Raw genomic sequence first — 26,454 nt, 5'->3', positions numbered from 1 at the left:
AAGGTGCAAGAACAGCCCAGAATGGACACAACAAGCTCCTTCTACAGAGCTGCTACCCCTCCCTGGAGATCCTATACATCCTGCTGGTTTGTAATGTGGGTCTAAACCCCAGTGGCAATTTGGTTGGAATTGCTTAAATTCAATTAAAGTTCCTTACAAATGCTAGAGAGAGAGCGCAGCATGATAGAATAGTGCTTAGTGTAACAGTATTACTGCACCAGCAACCTGGTTTCATCCCGCCCCCACTTCCACTGTTCTCCTCATGACCATGTGGGTTTCCTCCAGGTTCTCCAATTTCCTCCCACATTCCAAAGACATGTGGTTAGGAGGGTAATCGGGTGTAATTGGGAGATACGGACTCAATAGTCCAGATGAGCCTGTTACCATGCTGCATCTTGAAATAATAACAAAAGGTGAGTGACAGCTGTGTAACATGTGACTGGATTAGATTACATCCTGGGGTTTAATAAATAACAATCTATTAATTGACTATCCTTGCCAATAGGCTGTTCCCATTGAAAGGCCGGATAGTGGATTCCCTCAGACATTCAGTTCTGTCCAACAATATCCAGAATACTTGAGCACAACTTCATGGTCAGCACCAGAGCAGCTGGGTTCCTCTGGTTGCAAATCCTGTCAGTCAGAGTGGGCAGAACAGGCCAGGCCCACAAAATTGGTGCTTAAATAGCTTCAGATATGCAGTCCTGCTGAAATGGTGATGATTCCTTTCCTCCCACAGATGCTGCTCGGCCCACTAAATTCTTCCAGCAGATTATTTGATTGCATCATTTTCTATTATCTTCCAGTTCTTGTTTTCTGATTGGTCTTTGGTGCCCTTGGAATCCTCTGCTGCTGTTAGTCAATCTCACATTTCAGTGATAAATTTGAATTATAAGACATAGGAGCAGAATTAAACCATTTGGTCCATTGATCATTTCTTCCCCTCCTCAGCCCCATTCCCCAGCCTTCTCCCCCTTACCTTTGATGACATGTCCAATCAAGAACCTATCAAACTCTGTCTTAAATACACCCAACGGTTTGGCCTCCACAGCTGCCTGTGGTAACAAATTCCACAAATTCATCACCCTCTGGCTGAAGAAATTTTTATGCATCTCTTTTTTAAATAAACGCCCCTATATCCTGAGGCTGACACCATGGGACACATCCTTTCGACATCTACTCTGTCTAGGTCTTTCAACATTCGAAAGGTTTCAACAAGCACCTCCTTCATCCTTCTAAGTTCCAGCAAGTACAGACCCAGAGCTATCAAACATTCCTTAAAAGACCCTATTGTATCCACTTCCACCGCAGCCGGCAGTGCATTCCACACACCCACCACTCTCTGTGTGAAAAAGTTACCCCTGACATCCCCTTGGTACTTATTTCCAAGCACCTTAAAACTATGCCCCCTCGTGCTAGCCATTTCAGCCCTGGGAAAAAGCCTCTGGCTATCCAAACGATCAATGCCCCAGTGTTCTGCACAAGGATCCCAAGTTCCTCTGCATTCTTAGATTTTGGATTTTCTCCCCATTTAGAAAATAGTCTGCACATTTATTTCTACTATCAAGGTGCATGACCATGCAGTTGCCAACATTGTATTTATATCACTATATTTGTCAACTACTGGGGTCGCACTTACTTTGCTTTGAGGCTTATTGGTTTTCTAAGCAGACAAAAGTTAGGCCAAATTGTTATCTTCGATGTCTGAAAGATCACACCTCTTGTAATACTACACCATAGATTAACACACCACCGAAATGCAAGATCAACCCGGAAAGTAGCACAGAAAAATTCCAAAGGTGGGTGGAACACTAACCTAGGCTGAAAGTGGTTAAAAATTAAGTCTTTTAAGACAGATTCCTCAGACTGTAAACTTGTTTTGTATGAAGGAACAACAGAGAATACAATAACATGGCAGCTGCAGCAAAGTGGATTTACACTCTTGTGCTTTTAAGTGACTTAATCGATGGACAGATTACAACAGGTAAACAACTTTGCTACCATTATTTGTATAATCATCAGGGGGATAAAATGCAAGAAATTGAATTACTCATAAAGCAGTAATATCCAGCAAACAGTTTTTCTGGTCATTAAATGTAGATAAATCAGAAGTGCATTCTATATAGTTTCTGGTAAACTGTGTGACTGCATGTAACTGCTTGTAAGGAGTTAGCTATTACTGTGATTACAAGCTAACTGCAACATAACTCGACAATACATGGGAATTAACAGTGAAAAGGCCATTTCCAATTCATAAACACATCTAGGGAGAAAATGGTTCAGCTAAACTCAAACATAAAAATTTGAATGTCCCTTTAAGATAAAGTAGGACTGTTACTTGTACGAACACGGACACAATCATGCACATTTACCATTCGCCAGGATGCAATAATTTAATTCACACCAGTGTAAACTTAGATCGAAATTGTATTGAGAAAATATTTTAAACTATAACAAACACATAATACTATATAATACAAAATAAAAAGGGTCCATAATATGTATAAAAATATCAGTCTTTAATGTACATGTAATTATCGGAGCTCATTGTTGTGTAATCAATCTGGTTTACTTCATTTTGTTTACTCACGGTACTGAAATGATTTTGTGCTGAAGAACCAGTCACAGGGAAAAATACATTGATGCAACATCCAAGGATAAGGTGTTGAATTTTTCCCAAAGTCATGTGCAAGCTATTACTTAAAAGTTATCTGTACAGTTTCCCTGAGACCATTACCTGCATGAGGATTTTCCAACAGCAGTATCTGACCTAACAAATGGGTTCCGTGAGCATTTCACCATGTTCTTCTGCTGTCCTTTCATTGTCCATTTCCATTTTCCTTCTTTTTCTCTTCTTCAGTCCTGTGCTATTTCCAGAAAATGCCTTCCCATTCTTTTTCCTGTGCCCTCTCTAGAAAGTGAACCAAACAAACATAACTTTTCAGTCAAGTGAATTATTATTTTAAACAGCAAAAATGAAATAATCTATGTATCATGTAAGAAAAGGGACACTTAGTCATAGAATCATAGAGATGTACAGCACAGAAACAGGTCTTTCGGCACATCAAATCCACGCTGAACCCATTTCAACTGCCTGCTGCCATTGACCATACTCCTACGATCCAAACTTCTCTTAAACATTGAAATCGGGCTTGCATGCACCACTTGTGCAGGCAGCTCATTCCACACTCACATGACCCTCTGAGTGAAGAAGCTTCCCTTCATGTTCCCCTTAAACTCCTCACCTTTCACCCTGAACCCATCAGCTCTGGATGTAGTCACACCCAAACTCAGTGGAAAAAGCCTGCCGCATTTACCCCTCATAAATTTGTATACCTCTATAAAATTTCCTCTCGGTTTTCTACATTCTAACCTATTCAATCTTTCCTTATAACTCAGGTCCTCCAGAGCCATCAACACCCTTGTAAATTTTCTCTGTAACTCGTTCAACCTTATTTACATCTTTCCTGTACCAAAACTGCAACATCTCAACAACATCTTATATGACTTCAACATAACATCCCTTCTCCTTTACTCAATATATGAAGCCCAAAGCTTCCTTTACAGCTCTATTGACCTGTGACACGACTTTCAATGAAGTTAGGATAGGACCTGTATTCCCAGGTCCCTTTGTTCTATCACACACTTCAGTGCCCTTATCATTCACTGTGTATGACCTACTTGGTTGGTCCTTCCAAAGTGCAAAATCTCGCACTAGTCTGCATTAAATTCCATCTGCCATTTTTCAGCCCATTTTTCCAGCTGATGCAAATCCCTCTGCAAGCTATGATAGCCTTTCTCACTGTCCATCACACCCACAATCTTGGTGTCACCCGCAAATTTGCTAATCTAATTATCATCCAGATTATCGATATAAATAATAAAAAAACAAAGGACCCCGCATCAATTCCTACAGCTCACCACCAGTCACAGGCCTCCAGTCAGAGTGGCAACCCTCTACTCTTTGGCTTTTCCCACAAAGGCATCATCTAATCCAATTTACTACCTTATCCTGAATGCCAAGCAGCTGAAACTTCTTGGCCAGCCTCCTTGCAGGAGTTTGTGAAATGCCTTAACAAAGTCCATCTGGATAGATCTGCTACCTTGTCTTCATCCATTTTCATGGTGACTCCCTTGAAAAATTCCATAAGTTTGGTCAGACATAACCTACCACACACAAAGCCACGCTGCCTATCTTTAATCAGTCCATATCCATCCGAATATTTATATACCTGATCTTTTAGAATACCTTCCAATATCTTTCCAATGACTGATGACAGACTAACCGGTCTACAATTTCTTATTTATGTTTAGGGCTTTTTTTTTAAATGGCAGAACACATTGGCTATCCTCCAATCCTTTGGGATCTCTCCTATTGCTAAGGGTGATTTAAATATCTCCGCTAGGGCCCCAGCAACTGCTGCACTCACTTCCCGTTGGATCCAAGGGAATACCTTGTCAGGCCCTGAGGGTTTATCCATCTTGATTTGCCTCAGGGTTGCAAACAGACAGACAGACAGACATACCTTATTGATCCCGAGGGAAATTGGCTTTCGTTACAGCCGCACCAACCAAGCAATATAAAATTTTATAATGCAATATAGCAATATAAAACCATAAATAATTAAATAATAATAAGTTAATCATGCCAAGTTGGAATAAGTCCAGGACCAGCCTATTGGCTCAGGGTGTCTGACACTCCGAGGGAGGAGTTGTAAAGTTTGATGGCCACAGGTAGGAATGACTTCCTATGACGCTCAGTGTCACATCTTGGTGGAATGAGTCTCTGGCTGAATCATGTGTGGTGAATGAGTCCTGTGCCTAACCAGTACATTATGGAGTGGATGGGAGTCATTGTCCAAGATGGCATGCAACTTGGACAGCATCCTCCTTTCAGACACCACCGTCAGAGAGTCCAGTTCCACCCCTACAACACCACTGGCCTTACAAATGAGTTTGGTGATTCTGTTGGTGTTTGCTACCCTCAGCCTGCTGCCCCAACACACAACAGCAAACATGATAGCACTGGCCACCACAGACTCGTAGAACATCCTCAGCATCGTCCGGCAGATGTTAAAGGACCTCAGTCTCCTCAGGAAATAGAGACGGCTCTGACCCTTCTTGTAGACAGCCTCAGTGTTCTTTGACCAATCCAGTTTATTGTCAATTCGTATCCCCAGGTATTTGTAATCCTCCACCATGTCCACAGTGACCCCTTGGATGGAAACGGGGGTCACTGGTGCCTTAGCCCTCCTCAGGTCCACCACCAGCTCCTTAGTCTTTTTCACATTAAGCTGCAGATGATTCTGCTCACACCATGTGACAAAGTTTCCCACCGTAGCCCTGTACTCAGCCTCATCACCCTTGCTGATGCATCCAACTATGGCAGAGTCATCAGAAAACTTCTGAAGATGGCAAGACTCTGTGCAGTAGTTGAAGTCCGAGGTGAAGATGGTGAAGAGAAAGGGAGACAGGACAGTCCCCTGTGGAGCCCCAGTGCTGCTGACCACTCTGTCTGACACACAGTGTTGCAAGCGCACGTACTGTGGTCTGCCAGTCAGGTAATCAATAATCCATGACACCAGGGAAGCATCATCCTGCATCACTATCAGGTGATCATCTCCTCCTCTGTAGTCTGTACAGGGTCCATGAAGTTGATGCTGCTTTACCTCACTTCTATAGACACTGCATCCATCTCCTGAGTAAATACAGATGCAAAGAATTTATCTAAGATCTCACCCATCTGTTTTGGCTCCACACATGGATTACCATTCTGGTTTTCCAGAGGACCAATTTTGTCTCTTGCAATCCTTTTGCTCTTAACATATCTGCAGAATCCCTTGGGATTCTCCTTCACCTTGTCTGCTAGAGCAACTTCAAACCTTCTTTTAGATCTCCCGGTTTTTTTCATAAGTGTTCTCTGACATTTCTTGTACTCCATAAGCACCTCATTTGTTCCTACTTGCCTATACCAGCTATGCATCTCCTTTTCTTTCTTAACCAGGGCCTCAATATCTCTTGAAAATCAAGGTTCCCTACACTTGTTATCTTTACCTTTTATTCTGACAGGCAGATACAAGATTTGTACACTCAAAATTTCATTTTTGAAGAGCTCCACTTATCAAGTGCACCTTTGCCAGAAAACAGCCAGTCCCAATCCATGCTTACCATATCATCTTTGATACCGTCAAAATTGACCTTCCTCCAATTTAGAATCTCAACCACGGACCAGACCTATTATTTTGCATATTTACTTGGAAACTAACAATGGGTGCAGTGTTCTCCTACACAAAGTTCTGGCACGGGCCCTGTCTCATTCCCTAATAACAGATCAAATATCACATGCTCCCTCATTGGGACTTCTACATGTTGATGAAGGACACTTTCCTGAACACATTTGACAAACTCTATCCCATCTAGGATACATTTTACAGTATGGGATTCCCAGTCAATATGTGGAAAGTTAAAATCACCTACTATGACAACCTTACATTTTTTGCAACAGTCTGTGATGTCTTTACAAATTTGTTCCTCTAAATCCCCAGGACTGTTGGGTGGTCTGTAATATAACCCCATTAATGTGATCATACCTTTCAGTTCCAACCATAACATCTCACTAGTTAAGTTCTCCAGTCTGTCCAGGCAGAGCTCTACCGTAACAATTTTCCTGACTGGTAATGCCACCCCTCCTCCTTTAACGTCTGAACAACAGAACCTCAGAGTATTGAGCTGCCAGTCCTGCCCCTCCTGCAAACAAGTCTCACTAAAGGCTACAACATCAGAATTCCAGGTGTTGATCAATGGCCTGAGCTCATCTGCCTTCCCTACGATACTTCTTGCATTGAAATATACGCAGCTCAGGCCACTAGTCACACCATGCTCAACTTTTTGATTCCTGACATTGTCTGAGGTCTTACTAACATCTGTCTCCACAACCCCTTCACTATCTGTTCTGGCACTCTGTTTACCATCCCCTGCAACTCTGGTTTAAACCCCGCTGTGCAGTATTAACAAACCTTCCCACTAGGATATTAGTTCCCCCTCCAATCCAGGTGCAAACCGTCCCTTCTCGGCAGGTCCCACCTTCCCTGGAAGAGAGCCCAATGATCCTAAAATCTTAGGCCCTCCCTTCTACACCAACTCCTTAGCCACATGTTAATATGTATAATCTTCCTAGTTCTGGCCTCACTAGCAGGTGGCATGGGTAGCAATCCTGAGATCTCAACCCTAAGGTCCTGCCCTTTAACTTTGCACCTAACTCACTGAACTCCCTATGCAGATCCTTGTCACTTGTCCTTCACGTGTCATCGGTACCTACATGGACTACAACCAATGGCTGTTTACCAGCCCACTTAAGAATCCTGAGGTATTGATCCATGATGTCCTGGACCTTGGCACCCGGGTGGCAACGTATCATCTGGGAAACTCGTTCTCACCCACAGAACCTCCTGTCCATTTCCCTGGCTAGCAAATCCCCTATCACCACAGTGCACCTCTTCTCTCCCCTTCCCTTCTGATTCACAAGAGCAGACTCAATGCCAGAGATGCTTCATCCTGCCTATCATTCGTTCCTGCCTGCAACTCAGTTTCTCCTGCCCTCTGACCAGACTCAGCTTGGTCTTCAATTATATTGGAGTCCATTTCCCTTTCACTATACAGTATCACCTCTGGTTATCCAGTGATTGTGTTCCCCACTGTACCCAGTCCAGACTGACATCTTTTCATCAACTCCTGCAGGGAAGTTTGCATAGGTAAGTCATACCACATTCCAAATTCATTATCTTCTGAGTCTGTACAGTATTCAACAGATTCATCCAGTTGCTCTTCATCTCTTTCCACCGAAACCATATTATTGACTGGCTTATCTTTATCTTGTTTCTTTTCATTTTTTCTTCTCCTTTGCAGAGTTATTTTACTAGGTGTAGATTCTGTGTCAGACTCTGGGTCAATACGTAGTCACTGCCCCAGAGGTAAAAGATGGTCCCAATGGAGAATTTTTACAGGACCATTTCCTTCCTCTGGTTTCAAACAAAAAAAACTGGCAAGTTCGGCATCTGACTCTTCACTACATACTGTAGGTGTAGAAACCCAGCAGTCAGCCAAATTACTGTTCCCTTACAGTCCTCAATTTCTTCTTAGAAATCCATCTTCAGGCATCAGTTGAGAAAATTTAATCTTTTCAACATATTGCTTCTTGTTGTCTTGATTTTGTTTTCCAGCTGAAACCATTGCTAATTCATTAGCTTTTTGCAATTCTTTCTTTGAATCAGACACATACCCGAGGTAAGTTTTCTGTGGCAAGTCCTCACTGGAGGTTCCAAAGTAAAGATCTACAGGTAGTCTCTGTTTGCATCCAAACATTAAATAGTATGGTGAGTAGTCATTAGCTTCATTCTGAGCACAGTTATAACAGCTCAAACATGCCAGTAACTCATGCATGCCACGGTTCTCAAAATCCCTTCCCTGATCATTGTGCATCCTTCTTGGGAGGCCACAATGAATGAAGTATTTCTCCCACAACACTTTTGTAACTGTGGATGCTGTCTGATCCCTTGTGGGAAAGGCTTAAGCATATCAGGGGTAGTTGATCAGTGATGACCAAGACCTTTGCACTGTTACTTGAATCGGGCTCTATGGAGGGAAAATCCATAACGCTAGATCAACTGGTGCCATGCTTTGTAGGTGAGACAAGGGAGCAACTCTTTTAGGTCTTTCTTTGAATACAACAAATGCACAACTTTCAGTAATCTTCAACTTCAGACTTCATTCATGGCCAATAGAAACAATCTCTGACTAATCCGTAAGTCTTGTCAAGTTCCAGATAACCTGAGTCATCATGAAATGGCCTTAGTACAATATTCCTGTACTTCTCAGGCCAAATCAACTGAGACCGTCAAGTTCTGTTTGGAGGAGATGTAACCCTGTCTAAGACTTTGTTCCTCAACTCTAGCTTTCCCATTCTCTCATCAGTAGGGGTATAGTAGGATAATTGGTCTTCTCAACTTTTGAAGTATGTCCCTTGAAAAAGGCTGACTGAATTTCAGCTGTGCTACTGACAGGGCTTGAGGCAGGCAACTGTTTCATATTCAGCATAGTCAGGTTGCAATATACTTGTGGAATTGCATAGGTAAAAATGTCTAAATCATGACAACTCTATCAGTCTTTACTCTGATTGGCCAACTGTGGAAAACTGGCACGTTGCTTTAACACCCGAGTCAGGAATGTCCTTCCACTCCTGGTCAGTTACCAGCATCTCATAACGGATCCACACCAATGTTCTGAATTCTTGGTCAGTAATTAAGGCTGAAATCATAGACAGACAATGCCATTAGCAATCAATGACCTGTGGCATTCAGTTTTGCTGAGGTCAAAATATGAATTAGTGGGTTGTTGTTGGTTCTCACCACAAACTTGGCACCATATAGATGGTCACTGAATTTGTCTACCACTGCCTATTTCAATGCCAGAAACTCCAATTTGTGAGCAGGGTGGTTTTGTTCGGATGGCAACCAACTCCAACTAAAGAAAGCAATAGGTCTGAGACCTTTACCTCGGTCTTAATATAAAACACCGCCTAACCCTTCCCCACCACTCATAAGGATAATCATCAGCACCAAGCTCCCAATTTCAGGAGCACTGATAGGAATCAATGGTAAATGCTTCAAATACCTGTTGTAAAGGGATCTGTAGAGTAAAGTAACTTGAGAACCTGTGTCAAGAAGGGCTCTAGCATAAGTGCCTTTAATCCATATGGATACATCAGAGTTTGGTCCCATTAAGCCTTCAGGAATAGTGTTTTGCCCTTTAGTATTTCTAGTCATACGCTGATTTCAATGTATGTCAGGCCGTCCATTTACTGGGTCCCTCCATAGTTTCCCATCTTCTTCTTCCTGTTTGATTAACTTCTGGTTTACTTTTTGAAGATTTTCCTGTCCCTCACAATCTTGCTTGAACTGTCCATTGTTTCCACATTCGTAACAGAAAACCACAGTCAAGCAACCCTTTGCAACTGTGTTCCTCTGCTTTGTGATTTTCTCAGGTGGGTCGGGTGGACGTGTCACGTTTAGCGGCAACATTGGCAGACATCGGCCGAGTCTGCTCAGCTCGAATGTTTTTCACTTCATTTCTCAAAAGCTCTGCTTCTGCAGCAACAGGAGTCACTTTAGCAACAGGCTACCACTGACAACGTAACTCGGCTTTTGGAAACGCTTCACCCCTCAATCACATTTTCCTCTCTAACTTCTCTGAGTAGCTCTGTAAAAGATGGGTGTATCAGGCATCTTGTCGGTCATTTGAATACGTGGAGCAAACATATCTTCTGTCACTGCACCCTTCACATTTTGCTCCATTCTCTAGCGACTTCTCTCAAACAGCTGAAACCTCGTTTGAGGCACAGACAATGCAGCAGTTTCTCCAACCTGAAAAGGTGGGCAGAGAGTTTCCCTCCTTCCTCTTGGAATTCCTGAACTTCACCATGAGATCAGCTGAACTTTCAGTGATGCCGAGACCCTTCATCAGGTCTCCATAGGTACAGCCTGACCTGCTGAGTCCCTTTAGCATTTTGTGTGCATTGATCTGGATTTCCTGCATCTTCAGATTTTCTCATGTTTGCAACACTAGAAGAGCCCAGCAGGTCAAGCTGGTTTCTTTAACTCTTTTCTTTTCTCCATAGTCTCCCTGAATATTTTCAGCATTTTGTGTTTTTATAAACATGTTTCTAGGGAGATAACTCTCATCATGGTCATGCCTTTTGGTTGCCAAGATTTTATTATATCACCAAAGATGGAAATTCCTAGTTCACTAAGCCTAAGTGATCAAGGCTCAGATCTCCTGTAATCTATTATTTGTCCGTGAAGATATCCATCGAGAATTTCTTCTGATCCCTTTCCTCTCCTTCCTGTTTTGTTCAGCCTTCCGCAAAACAATAGACCAGCATTGACCATAATGATATGTGGTTATCAGTTGTGTTACGAACCCCGTAACTGGGTCACTTACCAGCAAAGATAGAGAGGTCCGCTGAAATCTGATGGTGCTATTTTTAAACATTTTTATTTATAAAAGGGCACAAAAGTAAGGTTAATACAAACATTCAGATAACATACATCGTCAATACTCAATCTAAAGCGCGGGTATAGTAATAATCAACAATACAAAGTAGCTCTATCGTTTGTCTAGGGGTAAAAATATTGTCCGATGGAAATATCAAAGTCTCTGGAGTTCATGCAGGCGTTTAGCCTTTTGGGGACCGCTGGGTTTCACGTGTTGGAGAGAGAGGGATTTTTGGTGAGAAAATAAACTTGCCAGCCTTTTGGACTCAAATCGTTGAATCGGGAACGTGGGTTCCCCGTTGTCAGTTCGAAGTCCTTTTCGGTGTTATCAGCCACTCGCTCCCCAGGCTAGGGGAAAAACCACATGTGGCTTCCGAATAGCTTCCTGTCATCACGGGATCGATGAGCGATGGTGTCTCCTTCTGGTGCGTCGCTAGGGTACTGCTTCCTGCAGTCCCCTTTTTATCCTGACTTGCAGAGTTGTAGATGTCAATCAAGGTGGGGTGATGCGATCCCCACCCCACATTGCCCGAGGGTGTGCACGCAGCCCTGATCGCTGGCACATAGCACAGAGTCGCAATCCACACAGGTGTCTCTAAGAACAATGGTCAAAATCCGTTGCATTCTCTCTCATTTCCTGGGTCCAAGACCCGAATTAATAGCGATGTTGCGATTCTCAGGAAGGAGGGGGCTGAGGTCATAACAGTTGAAAAGAATGCATTAGTTGATTAACAGGAATTAAACCATGAGAAAATGGAAGTGGCTGCACCCAGGTATGCAAGAAAGAACAGGTGAAAAAAGGATGGAAGCATACTTAGATTACATGGGTTGGAGGAGAAGTGCAATGGGGTAGTTCTTTTTTATAAAGAGAAGCAGATTTTGTTAACAGAAAAAAAGCCTGAATTCTTTAAAGTAATGTTATCGTGTCAGAGATCATTAAACTCACACCAGTAAATTGCCTAAGACCCATCTGCAAACTTCAGTTGGATTTATGCAAAAGGTAATGCAATCACAGGTTAACAACACATTGAAACCAATACTCCAGATCTGCTTCTTTGTTATAATGGAACATAGAAGTCATGGAGTCCTAGAGACCTAGAGTGCAGAAACAGCCCCTTTGGCCCAACTCGTCCGTGCTGACAGTGTTGCACAGTGAGCTGGTGCCTTCTGCTTGCATTTGGCCCACAGCCCGCCAAACCTCTCTTATCCATGTGCTTACCTAGCTGGCTTTTAAATATTGCTGATGTATTGGACTCAATCACTACTTTTGACAGCTCATTCCAAACACACAGCGTGTGAAGAAGCTGACCCTGATGTGCCTTTTGAATCTCTTAACTCTGATTGTAAACCTATGTCCTCTTTGTTTGCGCACCCCCTCCCTGAGAAAAAGATGGTGCTTTCACCCTATCTAAGCCCCCCATGATCATATATATCTCTATTAAGTCACTCCTCAGTCTCCTATGCTCCAGGAAATAAGGTCCTACTCCACACAGCTTCTTGTAACTTGGGCCCCCGAGTCTAGGCAACATCCTGGTAAAACTTCTCTGCACTCTTTCTAGTTTATTAACATATATCCTCTAAAAGGGTGACCAAATCTGTACTCAATTCTCCAAGTACAGCCTTACCAACTTCTTATATAATTGCAACATAACTTCCCAACATTGATATTCAGTGTCCTGATTGATGAAGACCAGCATGCCAAATGTCTTCTTCAACATGCTAACTACCTGAGATGTCACTTTCTGTGGTCTATGCACTTTTGTACTCCTAGATCCCTCTGTTCCATAACACTCCCCAGGCTCTGCTATTTCACTGTATAGAATATTTCCTTCACTGATCTGATCTCCCAAAGTGCAACACCTCACATTTATCTGTCAATCCTCAGCCCAGATAGCTGACTGATCAAGATCCCCTGCAATTCGCCATGACCTTCTATAATATCTACTTCCCTAATATTGATTGGCACCTCCTTTGTGCACAAAGTTAAGATGGGACAAAGTTCGTTATGTGTTTCTAGGAAGGATTCCCAACAGAACACTTACACAAGCCGACTAGAAGAGAAGGCATACTGGATCTAGTATTAGGCTGGTTAGGTGAAAGATCTCTCAGGGGGTGAGCAGCTCAGAGTTAATGACCACAATCCCATAATCTGTACAGGGACAGGAACAAACGGTATGGAGAAGTATTTAATTATGGAGGCGGAATTAGGGTGCTATTAGGAAGAAACCGTGCATGAACAGGGAACAAATGTAGTGAGGGAAATGTACAATGGAAATCTGGAGATTGTTAATGGAACACTTGCATGGGTTTCTGGATAGGTTTGTCCTATTGAGGCAGGGAAAGGATGGTAGGATGAAGGAACCATGGTTCACAAGAAATGTGGAACATCTAGTCAAAAGGAAGAAAGAAGCTTACTTATCGTTTAGGAAGCAAGGAGCTGATAAGGTTTTTGGAGTTATCATGTAGCCAGGAAGGAACTTAAGAAGAAACTTAAAGGAGCTAGAAAGGGATATGAGAAGGCTTTAGGATGTAGGATTAAGAAAATCTCAAAGCATTCTACACATTTGTGAAGAAGGATAATTAGAGTGAGAGTAGGACATATCAGAGACAAAAGATGAAACATGCCTAGTGTTGGATGAGTTAGGGGAAGTACTTAATGAATGCTCTACTTCAGTTTTCACCAGTGAAAGGAACCTTGACTTTTGTGAGGACAACAGGCTGATATGCTAGAGCATGATGACATTAAGGAAGAGGATACATTCTGGATTGGTTTGTCCCACTGAAGTGGCAAAAGTTCCATTGCCTCCTCTTGTGGCCACCCTCAAGTTGGAGGAGCAACACCTTATATTCCATCTGGGTAGCTTCAAACCTGATGGCATAAATACTGATTTCTCTTTCTGGTTAAAAAAAAATCCCTCTTCTTTCCTCTTCTTCTATTCCTCACTCCAGCTTCTTACCTCTTATCATCTGCCTATGATCTCCACCTGAATCCCCTCCTCCTTCCCTTTCTCCTATGGTCCACTCTCCTCTTCTATCAGATTTCTTCTTCTCCAACTCTTTATCTTTACTACCCACCTGGCATCACTTTATCAACTTCTAGCTCGCCTCCTTCCCCTACCCCCACATTCTTATTCTGGCATTTTTTCCCCTTTCTTTTCAGTCCAAAAGATGGGTCTCAGCCTGAAACATTGACTGTTTATTCTTTTCCATTGATGCTGCCTGACCTGCAGAGTTCCTCCATCATTTTGGTTGTGTTGCTCTGGATATCCAGCATCTGCAGAATATCTACTGTTTAAGGAAGAGCATATACTGGAACTTTTGAAAACCATTATGGCAGATGAGACCCGGAGTCAGATGAGGTACACCCCAGGTTACTACGGAAAACAAAGGAAGAGATTACTGCACCTTTGGTGATGATCTTTATGTCCTCGTTGCCACAGGAGTAGTATCGGAAGATTGGAAGGTAGCAATATTTATCCTTTGTTCAAGAAAGTTAATAGGGATAATCCTGGGAATTATAGACCAGTGAGTCTTACATCAGTGGTGGCAAACTGTTGGAGAGGATTCTTAGAAACAGGATTTATGAGCATTTGAAAAGACATAGGCTGGTTATCGTTTGTCAGCATAACTTTGTGAGGGACAAGTCATGCCTCATGAGGCTGAATGCATTCTTCAAGGATTTGACAAAATAAATTGATGAAAGTAGATTTTAGTGAGGCATTCAACAAGCTTCTCCAGAATGGTAGGATCATTCCAAAAGTCAAGAGGCACAGGACACAGGAAAGTTAAGCTGTGTGGATTCAGAATTGGCTTGCCCACAGAAGGCAGAGGGTGATAGTAGATGGAACATATTCTACTTGGAGTTCAGTGACCCGTAATTTTCAGCGGGGATCTGTTCTGGGACCCCGGCCCTTTGTAATTTTTATAAACGACAGATGAGGAAGTGAAAGGTGAGTTAGTAAGTTTGCAGATGACACAAACGTTCGTAGTGTTGTGGAGAGTGCAGAAGGTTGTAGGTTACAACAGGACACTGACAGGATGCAGAGCTGAGCTGAGAGATGGCAGATGGCATTTAACCTGGAAAAGTGTGAAGAGATTCACTTGGCAGGTCAAACTTGAAGGCAGATGACAAGATCAATATCAGGATTCTTAGCAGGCTGTGGATGAACAGATAGATCTTTGATCCTCACTGTTGCTGTGCAAGTTGATAGGGTGGTTTTAAGGATTAGGCTGTGTTGGTCCTCATTAGTCGAGGATTGAGTTCAACAGTCATGAGTTAATGTTGCAGCTCTATAACACTCTGGTTAGATCACATTTAGAATATTGTACTCATTTTTGGTTGCCTCATTTGGGTGTGGAAACTTTAGAGAGGGTGCAGAGGTGTAAAGGATGCTACCTGAATTAGAGAACATGTCTTATAAGGAAAGGCTGAGTGAGATAGGGATGAAGAAGGATGAAAGGAAACTTGATAGAGGTGTTTAAATGCATAAGAGGCATAAAGTGGACTGTCAGTGCCTTTTTTCCTATAGTGACAATGTCTACTACAAGAGGACATGATTTTAAGGTGTGTGGCCCACCACTGGTACAAGACTCGATTATCCCCATTAACTTTCTTGAACAAAGGCTGAACGTTTCCACCCTCCAATCTTCTTATAGTAGTCCTTTGACAATGAGGACATAAAGCTCATCGCAAAAGCTACAATACTCTCTTCCCTTGCTTCCTACAGTAACCTGAGGTATATCTCATCTCTTTAGGAGTTTGAAGAGACGTGGTAAGTCACAAAAGACTCACAAATCTCTACAGATGTAATTTGGAGAGCATTCTAACTGGTTGCATCAACATCTGGTATGGAGGGGCACTGCATGGGATTGGAAAAAGCTACAGAAAGTTGTAAACTCGGCCAGCTCTGTAATCGGCACAAATCTCCCCGGCATCAAGGATATTTTCTTTTTGCCCTACTTAATATATACAATATTATATATATACTTGTAATATATAGCTTTTTATGTGTTGCGATGTACTGCTGCCACAAAACAATATATTTCACAACATATGCCAGTGATACTAAACCTGACTCTGATTCTCTTGTTGCACCCAACACTGTTACTGCTCCCTGTGAGGTATCTGCTGCCACTAAGTGAGGTCTACTGCTCAATTTATGCATGGGTTACTGCCCTCTGCAGTCTCACAGCGATACCCTCTTCCTTCGCTGATATAGGCGTCGATGCAGCCTCCCACGGAATTAATGTCCTGACTGCTGCCATCTGTACTTTCAAGTTTGGTCCTTTTCTATTGCTACTGACTGTAACAACACTGACTATCACGGGTAGATAATTCATTTCTATTGTTGGAAATGGTCATTACCTATTGCATTTATGGTACAAATGTATTTTTGCCACTTATCATATGCACAGATGGAATACTTCGTTTGCTGAAAGAGTTGAGAATGGAATTGAACATCAGTGATCTACACATTTCCAACCTGTTGATGGAAGGAAAGTCGTTTATAAAGGCTCTAAAGATGGCTAACCTGACGAACTCCTGCAGTGATGCTCTAGGGCTATGTCTAGTACTTGATCAAAAGTAAAACAACAGCTAAAGACAAAAATGCAATAGGTAGCTGTTTCTCTGACAGAATTTCAATCAGTCACAAAGTGTTGCTTTATATTTACGATCTACATTACAAACGTCAAACATTAGCACATAAATACTGTTGTCGATGATAATAGAATAAAATAGCCAAAAGAACTGGGCCCAGAACACAAGCACTCTTATGACTCAAGTATTCCTTTTATTTTATTTGTGCACAGGGAGAACAGCATGGCCCCGTCAGTCTCTCTGTCTATCGAGAATTAGCTCAGAGTAAGTCCTTGTGGCCCTTCGAGCCATGCTGTCCAGCAAACCCCCAAATTATCCGAGCCTGATCACGGGACAATTTACAATAACCAATTAATCTACCAACTGGTACGTCTTTGGACTGTGGGAGGAAACTGGAGCACCCTTGGGAAACTCACAGGAGGAATGTGCAAACTCCTTACAGGCAGTGAACCTGTGGGTCACCTGTACTGTAAAATGTTGTGCTAACCACTACACTACTGTGCCACCCGTTCTGAAGCCTGAACAGAAAACTTCTATTTTTATATGGAATTGGCTTATCAACTACAGATATTGATCATCGTAAACTCTACATTTTTAAATTCCTTACTCACAAGATCAATCATTATTCACAATGGAGGCACTAAAGTCATTCAAAACTTCAAGCGGACAGCCGATGATATTTTGAAGTTACAAACGAGAAAATCTGCAGATGCTGGGAATCTGAGCAACACACACAAAATACTGGAGGAACTCAGCAGGCCAGGCAGCATCTATGGAAAAAAAGTACAGTCAACATTTTGGGCAAAAACCCTTCAGCAGGACTGGAGAAAAAGTGCTGAGGAGTAGATTTAAAAGTTTTAGCACTTGTTCTGCTTGCAAGGGTAAGTGCCACGAAGCAAATCAGTGGGGAGGGACAAATGGACGAATGGACAAGGGAGTATTCCGTTTAGGTAGCCTCCAACCTAATGGCATGAACATTGATTTCTCAAACTTCTGGTAACCTCCCCCTCCTTCTCCATCCCCTTTTCCCTCTCTCACTCATCTCCTTGCCTGCTCATCGCCTCCTTCCAGTGCTCCTTTCCCCTTTTTCTCAGCCTTCTGTCTCTTTCGTCAGCTTCCAGGCTCTTAACTTCATCCCTCCCCCTCCAGGTTTCACCTATCATCTGATGGTTCTCTCTCCCCTCCCCCACCTTTTAAATCTACTCCTCAGCTTCTTTTTCCCAGTCCTACCAAAAGGTTTCAGCCCGAAACATCGACTGTACTTTTTTTTTCCCATAGATGCTGCCTGGCTTGCTGAGTTCCTCCAGCATTTTGTGTATATCTTGAAGTTAGTAAGGACAATAGATGTGTTAAAAGTCAATTGAAACTTTGAACAGACAGCCAATGATATTTTGAATTTAGTAAGGACAATAGGAGCTTAGTAGTTGGGTATGTTTCACATTCCTCCATTACTTTTTGATCATCTGTCTCCGGCACCTGGGATTGTGTAAAGGAACACTATGTTTCAGGAAGACCTTTCTGGAAAAGTCTCACCACAGAGGCCTTACTCGTCTGGCTTGAGTACACTCTGCCACAATCAACCCAGCCTGTCTCATCTGCAGTAAGCAGAGGTGTCTCCAGCAGTCTCACTTCAAAGGTCCCACTTGAGTAAACTTATCTCAGGCTGTCCTTGTCTTGATGCAACTTCCACACTCCCTCCTCTTTGTCCAGTAGAGAACAGCATACTGTAAATGTTACTGATTTTGAATAATGCAGAGTCTCTGAAACTCCATGACAGTTTTATCAGGGTCAGTTGGCTGTGGATATCAGGACTTACATGCAACATTCCTGATTAATAATGATCCCCAAGCTAAGGAATAAATAAATAGAGCTTTAATGTTAGGAATCATTAAGATGTTGAACTTCAGAAATCCATTCAGCTCTTATTCTTTGTCAGAAAACTGACTCATATAAAATATGAACAATGCTGAAACTATTTACTCTTCTTCTCTTTCTACCTACCTGTAGAGTATTTCCAGACGTTTTTGTCTTTCTTTCAGAATTATGTGTCTAAAATATCAGATGTAGGTTTATTATTGTAGTACTAACCACATACTACATTCTTACAACCAGTTCCAGTCATAATGTTTATTTGTCTTTCCTCATTCTTTTCATTGTTGACAATGTCATAGGACCTGATACTTAACAATCCCGATACTGGCACTCCTTGCACTAACAAACTGATGACACTGAATGAAGCGAAATTGGACTCCCCTACATTGTAACTTAAGACCATAAGACATAGGAGCAGAATTAGGCCATTTGGCACGTCGAATCTGCTCTGCCATTCAATCATGGCTAACCCTTTTTTCTTCACCTCCTCAACCCCGGTAACCTTGTTCCCTTCTCCCTGTAACCTTGATGCCATGTCCAATCAAGAACCTATCAATCTCTGCCTTAAATACACCCAACGGCCTGGCCTCCACAGCTGCCTGTGGTAACAAATTCAACAATCCCTCTGGCTAAAGAAATTTCTTCACATCTCTGTTTTAAATAGATGCCCCTCTATCCTGAGGTGGTACCCTCTTCTCCTAGATTCTCCCACTATGGTAAACATCCTTTCCACATCTACTCTGTCTAGTCCTTTCAACATTCAAAAGGCTTCAATGAGATCCTCCCTCATCCTGCTAAGTTCTAGCAAGCAGACTCAGAGCTATCAAACATTCCTCGTATGATAACCCTTTCATCCCTGGAATCATCCTAGTGAACCTCCTCTGAACCCTCTCTAATGCCAGCACATAGATGAGAAGCCCAAAACTGTTCACAATACTCAAGGTGAGGCCTCACCAGTACCTTATAAAGCCTCAGCAACACATCCCTGCTCTTGTATTCCAGACCTCTTGAAATGAATGCTAACATTGTATTTGCCTTCCTCACTATTGACTCAACCTGCAAGTTAACCTTCAGGGTGTTCTGCACAAGGACTCCCAAGCCCCTTTGCATCTCAGATTTTTTAATTTTTGCCCCATTTAGAAAGTAAACTGCATATTTCTTTCTACTACCAAAGTGCATGACCATGCATTTTCCAATATTATATTTCATTTGCCACTCTCTTGCCCATTTTCCTAATCTGTAAGTCCTTCTACAGCCTACCTTTTTCTTCAACACTACTTGCCTCCCTACCAATCTTCATATCATCTGCAAACTTGGCAAGAAAAAGCCACCTATTCCATCACCTAAGTCATTAATATACAGCATAAAAGGAAACACCAACCCTGCGGAAAACCACTAGTCACTGGCAACTAACCAGAAAAGGATCCTTTTATTTCCACTCACTGCCTCCTACCAAACAGCCAATGCTCCAACCATGCCAGTAATTTTCCTGTGACACCATGGGTTCTTAACTCGATAAGCAGCCTCATGTGTGACACCTTGTCAAAAGCTTTCTGAAAGTCTAAATATACAACATCCACTACATCCCGTTTATCTATCCTACCTGTAATCTCCTCAAAGAATTCCAACAGGCTCATCGGGGAAGATTTTCCCTTAAGGAAACCTTGCTGACTTTGTCCTATCTTGTCCTGTGTCATCAAGTACTCCATAACCTCATCCTTAACAATTTACTCTAGTATCTTCCCAACCACTGTGTTCAGGCTATAATTTCCATACTGCTGCTTTCTTCCTTTCTTAAGGAGTGGAGTTACATCCTCAGTTTTATAGTCCTCTAGCACCATGCCAGAATCCAATAATTTTTGAAAGATCATTACTAATGCTTCCACAATCTCTACCACTGCCTCTTTCAGAACCCTAGGGTGCACTTCATCTGGGCCAGGTGACTTAAGTACCATTAGGTCTTTCAGTTTTTTGAGCATCTCCCTTGTGTTACGTACCCGTGACACGTGACAGTGGTACCCTGGTCACGTGACTGGGGTTGAAGTTATACTGGACTTGAGGTAATGGTCTTGTGATGGTGGAGTGATGTCATTTTCCCGCCAGTAGAGGTCATGTGACAGGTTTTTTTTACAGGGTATAAAAGGAAGACCCACCCTGTCAGGTGGGGCAGTTCGTGGCGGGATTTGCCAAGATGACTTCATGTCACTGCGTGATTTAATGTGATGACGCAGTTTAGTTAAAAATGAAGTTTTATATAATGCCTAAAGTTTAAAAGGTCATCGCCAACAGTTTCTTTACTGTGGAGAGTGAAGATAAGAATTTGGAAGATAAAAATTGAGGAGAATCGACTTTAGACGGTGGAAAGTTCGACCTTATTTGATCCTCATTCGGAAGGATTTCGTTGACTATTCTTGCTGTTAATCCCTGGGTTTGACCAGAAAGGATTTGAGAATAGTGTGGAAGGAAGATCAGTGCCTTTAAGCCGTTATATTTTATAAAATTCTTCGTGGGAAAGTTCGACGCCGGGGAATCGAAGGACATAGACGTGGAAGAGAATTTAAATCGCTTTAAAAAGTCTCTCCTTTTAAATGGACTGTGAGCTTTTGAACTTTCGGCATACCACTTTAAAGAACTGGTTTTTTTTCAATACCGTTTTAAGAACTGTTTGAACTGCAACGCTATTAAGAAGTGTGAATCTGCCGCACAGCAGCTGTTTTCCGGTTACGTTTGAGTTTGTTTACTTTTGAGGGGGTTTGTTTTCAGTGTTTAATAGATAGATAGATAGATAGATAGATAGATAGGTAGATACTTTATTCATCCCCATGGGGAAATTCAACTTTTTTTTCCAATGTCCCATACACTTGTTGTAGCAAAACTAATTACATACAATACTTAACTCAGTAAAAAATATGATATGCATCTAAATCACTATCTCAAAAAGCATTAATAATAGCTTTTAAAAAGTTCTTAAGTCCTGGCGGTTGAATTGTAAAGCCTAATGGCATTGGGGAGTATTGACCTCTTCATCCTGTCTGAGGAGCATTGCATCGATAGTAACCTGTCGCTGAAACTGCTTCTCTGTCTCTGGATGGTGCTATGTAGAGGATGTTCAGAGTTTTCCATAATTGACCGTAGCCTACTCAGCGCCCTTTGCTCAGCTACCGATGTTAAACTCTCCAGTAATTTGCCCACGACAGAGCCCGCCTTCCTTACCAGCTTATTAAGACGTGAGGCGTCCCTCTTCTTAATGCTTCCTCCCCAACACGCCACCACAAAGAAGAGGGCGCTCTCCACAACTGACCTATAGAACATCTTCAGCATCTCACTACAGACATTGAATGACGCCAACCTTCTAAGGAAGTACAGTCGACTCTGTGCCTTCCTGCACAAGGCATCTGTGTTGGCAGTCCAGTCTAGCTTCTCGTCTAACTGTACTCCCAGATACTTGTAGGTCTTAACCTGCTCCACACATTCTCCATTAATGATCACTGGCTCCATATGAGGCCTAGATCTCCTAAAGTCCACCACCATCTCCTTGGTCTTGGTGATATTGAGACGCAGGTAGTTTGAGTTGCACCATATCACAAAGTCCTGTATCAGTTTCCTATACTCCTCCTCCTGTCCATTCCTGACACACCCCACTATGGCCGTGTCATCAGCGAACTTCTGCACATGGCAGGACTCCGAGTTATATTGGAAGTCTGATGTGTACAGGGTGAACAGGACCGGAGAGAGTACGGTTCCCTGCGGCGCTCCTGTGCTGCTGACCACCGTGTCAGACCTACAGTCTCCCAACCACACATACTGAGGTCTATCTGTCAAGTAGTCCACTATCCAATCCACCATGTGAGAGTCTACTCCCATCTCCGTTAGTTTGTGCCTTCAGATCTTGGGCTGGATGGTGTTAAAGGCACTAGAGAAGTCAAGGAATGTAATCCTCACAGCACAACTGACACAAATAAACGTGTTATTTGTTATAAAAACCCTTGCCTAACTCATATATATTTATTGTTGCCTGAATACGTAACACTTGTAATAAAATAAGCTAACTTCTCTTCCCCCACACCCATCAACATCTGGCACACTGCTAGTGTCTTCCATATTGGAAACTGATGGAAAATACTCATTTAGTTCACCTGCAACCTCCTTATCCACCGTTATTATTTCTGCAGCCTCTTTTTCTACTGGTCCTATATCCAATCTCATCTGTCTTTTATTCGTTACGTACAGTACTTAGAAAAACTTTTACTATACATTTTGATATTGTTTGCTAGTTTGCTTTCAGATTTTATCTTTTCCTTCCTAATGATTCTTTTAGTTGCTCTCTGTAGGTTTTTAAAAGTTTCCCAATCCTCTATCTTCCCACTAATTTTTGCTTTGTTGTATACCCTCTCCTTTGTTTTTACATTAGCTTTGACTTCCCTTGTCAGCCACAGTTGATACTATTTTGCCATTTGAGTATTTCTTCATTTTTGGAATACATCTGTTCTGCACCTTCCTCAGTTTTCCCAGAAATTCTCACCATTGCTGCTCTGCTGTCATCTCTGCCAGCATCTCCTTCCAATTTACTTTGGCCAATTCCTCTCTGATACCACTATAATTTCCTTTATTTCACAGAAATATTGTTATGTCAGATTTTACTTTCTCCTTCTCAAGTTTCAAGTTGAACTCAATCATATTATGATCACTGCTTCCTAAGGGTTCTGTTACCTTAAGCTCCCTAATCACCTCCAGTTCATTACATGACACCCAATCCAGTATAGATAGTCCCCTAGTAGGCTCAACAACAAACTGCTCTAAAAGGCCATCCTGTAAGCATTCAATAAATTCACTCTCTTGAGATCCATTACCAACCTGATTGTCCCAATCAACCTGCATGTTAAAATCTCCCATGAATATCATAACATTGCCCCTTTGATACGCCTTTTCTATTTCCCATTGTAATCTGTGGTCCATGTGCCAGCTACTGTTGGGAGGCCTGTATATAACTGCCGTCAGGGTCCTTTTACCCTTGAAGTTTCTTAACTCAACCCACAAGGATTCAATCTTCCAATCCTATGTCACATTTCTACTGATTTGATGCCATTCTTTACCAGCAGCATCACGTCACCTCCTCTCCCTACCGTCCTATCCTCTAATACAACATGTGACCTTGGACAATCTGCCATGATTCAGTGATGGCCACAACATCATACCTGACAATCTAAATAGTGCAACAAGATCATCCACCTCATTTCTTATACTTCATGCATTGAGATATAACACTTTGAGTACTGTATTTACTACCCTTTTTGATTCAGCATCCCTAATGCACTGATACTCCCCCTGCTGGCTGCAATTCTGTCCTATCATCTGCCTGCCCTTCCTGACAGTCTGACTGCCCGCTATCTTTGCATTTTTACCATATGTCTGATCCTGAGTGCCTTCACTCCAGTTCCCACCCCCTGCCAAGTTCATTTAAACCCTCTCCAACGGCTCTAACAAACTTGCCCATGAGAATATTGGTCCCCCTCGAGTTCAGGAGCAACTCATCCCTTTTGAACAGGTCATTCCTCCCCCAGATAAGATCCCAATGATTCAAGAACCTGAAGCTCTGCCCCCTGCTCCAGCTTCTCAGCCGTGCTTTTATCTGCCAAATCATCCTGTTTCTACCATCACTGATGCGCAGCACAGGTCTCTTCAGGACCTCGTTGCTTTTCCCTCCTATGTCATTGGTACCAGTATGTACCAAGATATCTGGCTGCTCCCCCTCCCTCTTCAAAATGCTGTGGACATGATCCAAGATGTCCCTGATCCTGGCACCTGGGAGGTAACATACCAGTTGGGTGTCCTATTCACATCCAGAGAATGACTCTCTGACTATTGTGTCCCCTATCACTACCTCTTCTCCCTCTTTCCCTTCAGCACCACACACCCATGCTCAGTGCCAGTAACCTGGTCTCCTTGACATTACCCTGGGAGATCATCCCCCCACAACAGTATCCAAAGCGGTATACTTATTATTGTGGAGAATGGCCACAGAGATAATTGCCTATTTACATTTCTATTTCTTCTGACAGGTACCCAGCTACTCGCCTCCTGCAACTTAGGGGTGATTACTTTGCTGTAACTCTGATCAATTATCACCTTCTGTACAAGCTGAAGGTCATCCAGCTGCTGCTCCAGATCCCTAACATCCCTAACATTTCTTGAAAGGTTATACCAGAAACATATTGTGTAACGTGTTCCATGCACCTTATTTCACCTCTGAACAAAGACTTACCAGTCCTCGAAACTGGCCTTAGGACAGGAATGCATTTGGTAACAGTTCTACCTTAATCTTTGTTGCTATTATTGTAGGGTAATGTAATTGCTGGAAATGTACAGAATTCACAACCACCAACATTGAGTTGGAGTTCACTTAAAGAGGCAGGTCTGACATGATTACGTAAAGTTTTTTAACCGCACTTTGTGTTCAGTGTTTGGATTACAGTAAGTAAGTTGTTACAACTTTTCTTAAAGATAAAATGCCTCTACCATATTTATTTGTGAAAACCTACAGTATAAGTTTAAAACATTTTAAAACCACATTCAGCATTGACTCCGTGCCCTTGATTTTCTTGTAGTGTAAGATGAATTGTACTAGAATGGTAATACGAAGTGAAACTCCAGAATTAGGGATATTTAAAATAAGATACACTCAGTGGCCACTTTATTAGGTACAACTGTACAATACTTGTTAATGCAAATAGCTAATCAGCCAATCATGAGGCAGCAACTCAATGCATGGTCAAAAGATTCACTTGTTGTTCATATCAAACATCAGAATGGAAAAAATCTGATCTAAGTGACTTTGACCATGGAATGATTGTTGATTCCATATGGGGTAGTTTGAATATCTTATAAATTGCTGATCTCCTGGTATTTTCACACACAACAATCTCTAGAGTTTGCAGAGAATAGAGCAAGGAACAAAAAGCATCCATGAGAGGCAGTTCTGTGGGCGAAGACACCTTATTAATGAGAGTCAGAGGAGAATGGCCAGAGTGGTTCAAGCTGACTCTCAAATAACCACATGTTACAACAGTAGTGTGCAGAAGAGCATCTTTGAATTCACAACACATTGAACCTTGAAGTGCATGGGCTACAGCAACAGAAGTACACAGACTTACACTCAATGGCCACTTTATTACGTCACAGTAGGTGCATGTGTACATGTGCGGCGATCAGATTTTTGATGATCATTAATCATTACTGAAAGCATAGGAAAGCAGAAAGTCAACCGTATGGAAAATTGTTTTCAGCAAAATGCAATTGAAATTTGACATTAGTCAAAGTAAATGCAATAATGGTTGTTGCTGGGTTGTGTTGTGTCAGATTGGCATTGCTGATACAACTTCTATGCTAATTTCCTACAAGATGATATTCCATTCAACAGGTTTGGAACATTATAGAAAAGTTTGGACTACATTGTCCCAAGAGTACTCAGCATTGAACACTTTGTCAGATATGTTTTATTAAAGTAGCACTGGATTGGGACATGTGTAAACAAATCCTTCACAAACACCAGGCCCATCATATGACACTGACCTCTCCTCACCACAATCCTTGACATCTACAGTCATTCATGACTCGTCCGCTCGAAGAGTCTAAACTTTTAGGCTGCCATAATGCCATGACTTTTGATTTCCTGTAGCCTTAATCCTGTACCCTATCTAAATACCTGATTAACTCATATCTCTCAACCAGTAATCCTGATACCCTCATGAAGACCTCTACTTCTCGAGCTAGCCTCAGTGCCTACCTCAGTGACCCATTACTTATCCTCTTGCCTCTGGCTGGCCTTCCCTCCCTCCCAATTCCAGATTTGGCCTAGCTACTGAACGGTACATTTTACATTATAAAAATGTACATCTGAGATTTGCAGCAGGTGTTCTACTGCAACGCCCAATCTCA

At 42.2% G+C, this 26,454-nt stretch overlaps 1 protein-coding gene across 2 annotated transcripts in view; it reads left to right on the top strand.

The window, feature by feature from the left end:
* The first annotated feature begins 1,827 nt into the window (after window positions 1–1,827).
* Window positions 1,828–26,454, top strand: part of LOC140725621 (uncharacterized) — a 71,803-nt gene continuing 47,176 nt past the window's right edge. The window contains exon 1 of one of the 2 annotated variants that reach the window (XM_073041309.1): window positions 1,828–1,984. In XM_073041309.1, the coding sequence (XP_072897410.1) occupies window positions 1,912–1,984 (73 nt within the window). In that variant the 5' untranslated portion in view covers window positions 1,828–1,911. The remainder of the gene's footprint in view (window positions 1,985–26,454) is intronic. The other variant, XM_073041310.1, reaches the window with a different exon arrangement.

This window comes from Hemitrygon akajei, chromosome 3 (genome assembly GCF_048418815.1).
Source record: "Hemitrygon akajei chromosome 3, sHemAka1.3, whole genome shotgun sequence".
In the NCBI taxonomy this organism is placed as follows: domain Eukaryota; kingdom Metazoa; phylum Chordata; class Chondrichthyes; order Myliobatiformes; family Dasyatidae; genus Hemitrygon; species Hemitrygon akajei.
Note: the sequence above shows the minus strand (reverse complement) of the source record. Positions and strands in the feature narration are given on the sequence as shown.